General features: G+C 43.3%; 1 protein-coding gene across 1 annotated transcript in view; it reads right to left on the reverse strand.

Annotated features, from left to right (window-relative positions):
- chodl (chondrolectin) overlaps positions 1-4,158 on the reverse strand; it is a 14,032-nt gene extending 9,874 nt beyond the window's left edge. Inside the window, exon 1 of the mRNA XM_069667103.1 lies at positions 4,068-4,158. Within this exon, the coding sequence (XP_069523204.1) occupies positions 4,068-4,158 (91 nt within the window). The remainder of the gene's footprint in view (positions 1-4,067) is intronic.
- Positions 4,159-5,586: the final 1,428 nt, after the last annotated feature.

The raw sequence follows: 5,586 nt of genomic DNA on the forward strand, positions 1-5,586 counted from the left end.
CTCAAAGCTTCTGTGTTTGTTGATCCCTTAATAGGAGGGCCTCTTATACCGTACCCTTACTAGGAGGCTTCCTTCTTGCTTGGTTCTTGGGTAGTACACTTCCAAATAGGAAGTGCCGGTCTTGTCTTCATCCCTACCTAGAATGCTTCTTTGTCACTTGATTCCTGACAAAAAGACCCTCCCCTTTCCTTGGTCCTTGACTAGGCAGCTTCTTTCCTCGTTCTTTCCTCAGTTACTTGATCCCTAGGAAAGCCAACTTCCTGCCTGATCCCACTCCAAGGCCTCCTCTACACCCTCCTGTCCTCGATCCTTTACAAGGAAGTGTCCTTCTTTCTCAATCCCTACTTAAGAAACCACCTTCTGGTCTGATCCTTAACAAGGGAGCTCTCATCTTTCTTGACTCCTGATTAGAGCCCGACTGATATTGGATTTTTGGGGCCGATGCCAATTCCGATATTAGGACCGACATCGATATATATCGGCCGATATATTCACAGATGTTCAAATTGTCTCTGAAATTAAAATATTAAGATTCCAAATCTGAAAAGTTGTTGTCACATTTGCATGACATACAAAATTCTAATAAAATAGTGTTTCTGCAGCAGCTGAAATGGCACCAAAATAAAACATCAAATTAAACAGACGTGAGTTTAACACACAAACACACAAAAGGAGGAACAAAATGATGTTCTTGTTTTTCCCACCTTCACACAGTGCTGCTGAAGATACAAGTCACTAAACACAGACCAGCTCATCTGACAGACTGATGTTGTTAATAATAGTAATAAAGGCTTCATGATTTTCCATATTAAATATTCCCTCTTCATCAACATCATGATCCAGGAGAAGTGTGAGATGGTGTCTGTATCTGCAGAGGATCTGCCCTCCGTCTGTGTTTCTATTCTTATTATTCTGCTCTGTTTGGGGCATTTGGGACGATCTATGGACTGTCTATCGCGGGGCAGAGGTCTGGAGCTCAGCCAACAGTCCGCAGGTCGGGACTCAATCAACACGTAGCATCACGGTGACATGGCTGTCTCTCTGCTCTCTGTCTGTCTGTAGCACCGTAACATCATAACTTTAACATCTTCATTTGCCGCTCTGTGAATAAGAACAGTCCGCACACGTCTCACTGCTGTAAGGAGCTGCAGGTGTGCTGAGGGCGGAGTAGACAGACGCACACACCTGGCAGCGGCGCGACGATGGCTTATTAACACAAAACCCTGTATCTTCCTGCGGGGTGTACGGGGGTGTAGACGTGTAAGCTTGTTGTTTAGAGCGTAACCGCTGTGAAACTAGCAGACAATAAAGCTTAAAGCTCCTGTACCTTTGTTATTATCGAACTTCAAACTAACTGAGAGGCAGACTGTACACACGGGATCTCGTCTGCCTTGTCATTTTTGTGCTGGTTTATAATTGTAACCACGAGTGAGGAGGCCGTTTCATTTCTTGACTTCAGCTGTATTTTCTATAATAGATTGAGAGTCTGGCTCATGCTGTCAACATTTAAACTGCGCCCTCTGTTAGGCAGGAGATACAGTTGCATTCTTCACAGCAATGCAAAAGTTAAAATAGGTTATATCAGTGCACATTGCAGGACATGAATGCTGATACCGATACATCTGTGAAGTGCAAATGTTGGCTGATAAAATCGTCCGGCCGATATATCAGCCGGGCTCTACTCCTGATTCCTCGGTAGGAGGTCTTCTTTCACTCAGCTCTGACTAGGAAACTTCTAGAAAGTGCCGGTCTTGCCGGATCTCTACGAAGGTGGCTTCCTTTTCCTTCAGTCCCTTACTTGAAAGCTTCTTTCTTGCTTGACCTAACTTGAAGGCCTCCTTCTCAGTAAATCAAAGAGGCTTTGAGTGATGAGGAGACTTCCTCTTTGCTTGAACCCTTGGAAAGAGGTGTCTGTCTACTTGTGAGCTCTCCTTTCTTGCTTCATCTTAGACTAAGAAGCTTTCTCTTTGATTGATCCCTAGGGAAGCTAATTCCCTGCTTGATGATCACTGGGAGGCTCCATGTCCCCTGATCCCTGCCTATAAGGCTTATTTCCTGCTTGACTCCTGAATAAACGATTTCTCTTCACTGATTTCTTCCTTGACTGTAATCTTGACATAACTGTATCATCACTGCAGCAACGAGCCTGGTCGTACACCTCGCTTCTGTCCCGGCTGCCAGCTCGGGATTGATTTGAAGATTCTTTTAATCACTTTTATCACTTAGCTCCAGCTCTCTGAAGGACTGAACCCTTACACCCAAAGCCAAAGTCAACCCAAAGTCTGCAGACTTCTCCTCGTCCCTGTGGATAAGGCATGTTCTGTTCGGTCAGGGCTGATGTGTGTTTGCTGTCTTTAATGCTTCTTCTGTTTCGTCGTGTATTCTAACATCAGTGTTTTGTTGTGATGTAAAGCACTCTGTAACCTGTTTAAAGGATGTTGCACATTTAATGTTTTACTTCTTCACATCTCTTCCACATGAACGATCACTGTGCACAGACACAGTTTGCAGCAGAGGGCTGCAGTGATTAATACTGAGTCTGGTTAAACAGCCCCACATTCACTCAGAGCTCCTTTAAGTGATTAGCTGGATTCTCTTCTGCACCATCATCACTTTACTGTTAAAGCCACTAAAGAGCTCCATATATATCTGTCTACTATCAGCCTGTCTCTCTCTCTCTCTGTCTGTCTCTCTCTCTCCCTTAAACTCACATTTGTTTTCTTGCACAGCCTGTCTTCAGAAATTCAAAGATGTCCAGCAGGAAGACAACAAACGGTTTGACTCCAGAGGGATCAGAGACAACAAGCGTGATCACATATAAACCTGCTTCATTTTGCTGACAGCTACAGAGAAGCAGGAGGTTTTACTGCGGTAACCATTAGGTCAACCATATTTTGAATCTCATCATCTGCAAATTAAATTCAACAAATTCACATGGCAGCCATTTTCCTCTGACATCATGTTCACGTGTGAAGAGAAAACAGAGTTGTACCGTCTTAGTCATTGTCCCGATCAATCAGAGACTGAAACCACAATTCAGACGACCTCCATATTTCAAAGAAAAACATGTTTTACAGAACATTGAACGAACTGCACTTTTAAATGATGACATTAGCTAGGAGGCTGTTGAATGCTAACATTAGCTGTTGTATGGGAGTTAACAGTTTATCAAATATGCTGTTTTACAGCTCGATGTCCATCACGGATCACCACCCACACCTGTTCACTCGCCAATCAACCGAGAAGCTGTGACATAAAACAATTTAACAGATGAACAATGTTTATATGAACCTGGAATACACCAGCGAGTCATATCCTCAGGTGTGTTACACCAGCGAGTCATATCCTCAGGTGTGTTACACCAGCGAGTCATAGAGGTGCAACACTGACACAGGTGGATACATAGAGAGAAACTGATTCAGTAATAATAATGAACATTATTTAATTATTCGGAGATCACTTTCAATTATTTATGTTCTCTATCAGACTTACAGGTTGGAACAGCTTTCATTACAGTTTAAAGTTTTCACCCTTCAATAATAAGAACAAACCAGAATCAGCTTTAATGACCAGGTATGAACACATGAAAGGAATTTGACTCCAGTTTAACTTTGCTCTCTGTGTACACTTACTTATATTAAACTAGTATGTCTGTTCTCAGTCATCCAGGTCCTGGAAATTCTAAGCTTCATCAAAAGGCAGCTGGACTCGGATAAAGTTCTTGAAGACGTTTCAACTCTTTCGGATGAGAGATGAAACATCTAGTAAAGCTTAGTATCCTCAAGCCTGCGAAAGTGCAAGTATGAGGAGTGCAACGATGCTGAAATATATAATATGACTAAAATAAATATGTAATGATGTAACAGACGGGTTCATTTACATGAGGTGGATAGTTTCCAGTATTTACAGTAAAAACAGCGTGCATAGATTCGTGTCAGATGACGGATGATGATTAAAATGTGTTCATGCGATGAGATGAACAATAAACAGCCTTATTGACAGGTGCATGGCGCTCTGTGACAGCCTATGGGAAGAAGGACAGATTTTACTGTGACACCTGAACTCACCGCTCACCACGCGCGCCGCGTCCATCCAGACGACCATCATCGTCATGACGACCCCGACTGTCAACATCATCAACCAGAAAAATGACGTCATTTTGGAAAAATAAAATCTTTTCGTCTTTTTGGAGTCTTTCAGATTTCTAACAAACTTTCAAAATAAAAGCCCCACTCCTGGTCTGTCTCTCCATGTCGGCTCTCTAGCTCACTTCCTCCCTCGTTCTCTCTGATGTGAAGAGTGAGGCAGAGAGAGAGTCTGCTCAGATCAGCCCTCCCTCTCCCTCTCTCTCTCTGATCGATCGCCCCACAGAGCCCAGCTGTAACCTCCTCTTTCATTAAGCCCTGGGGGGCCACACACTCAGTTTAATTCACTTACACAGACAGGAAGCTGATTGGTTCCCATCAGAGCAGCTGATCGATCCATGAAGCGGTTATGACGAACGCCTCTTCTCTCCTCATTGATCCGTGCAAAGGTGTGAACGGTCTGATCGGCTCATCATTCACACACGTCACAATCTAATCTATATTTTTAGTCTTGTTTATTTATCTGCTCTTATTTTGTTAACATTTCAAAATAAATCCATGAATCTGATTCTCGTCTGAGTGTCTGCCACTGAAACATCTTAAAACGACCTCAAATCAGACGCAAACCAGCATACTCTTCCCTTTATATCCCACTGTTTGTGCTAAGCTAGGCTAACCGTTTCCCTCTACCTATTGTCTGTTTTGCTAAGCTAGGCTAACAGTGAGCTGGACACAGAAATGAAACTGGGAGAAAATGAGGTCGAGGTTTTTCATCGCCTGCAGACAGACAAACCAAACGCTAACATCAGCATCATCAGTTGTGTCATATTTGTTGTTGAAGCAGAAGGTTTGTGTCTTTGCAGCTGAAGTCAAAGTCTCCTTCTGTCTCTGATAACAATACGTCAGAGTTGGGGCGCTGGTTTAGCTCAGTTGGTAGAGCCGGCACCCCATGTGTGGAAGCTACAGTCCTCGACGCACCGATCGCAGGCTCAACTCCCGGTCTGCCGATCCATTTGGTGCACGTCATCCCCCACTCTCTGCTCCCCACATTTCCTGTCTCTCTTCAGCTGTCCTGTATAATAAAGGAAAAATAATCTAAAAAAAATAAAAACCAGTACCACAGAGTACAGTTGCAGTATTACTAATATTAAACTCCTGCTGGTCAAACAAAAGTTACTTTTCATTCTGTTTGTTTCAGTCTCATTGTGTCTGATCATGTGATGATGATGTGACATGTGAGAGAGGAGCAAAGACCATCGTCCTAATGATGACGATGACGATGGTGATGCACCCTGTGCACTGCCTGTAAGCACCTGTGTCCGATCACACTTTTCATAATAGTCAAAGGCGCTTCACACTGAAGCTGTTTGTTGGCTCTTACTGATGTAGTTCCCTCCTGTCTTGATCGTTGCTCGTGTTGTATTAACTCTCAGATGCACGTCGCTTCGGACAAAAGCTGAATCAAACTGTAAATAATAAAACATAAATGGTAACAGCCGTC

The sequence above is a fragment of the Semicossyphus pulcher genome, unplaced genomic scaffold (assembly GCF_022749685.1).
Source record: "Semicossyphus pulcher isolate SPU_LCO1_2020_fin unplaced genomic scaffold, fSemPul1.0.p SCAF_18, whole genome shotgun sequence".
NCBI classification, from domain to species: domain Eukaryota; kingdom Metazoa; phylum Chordata; class Actinopteri; order Labriformes; family Labridae; genus Semicossyphus; species Semicossyphus pulcher.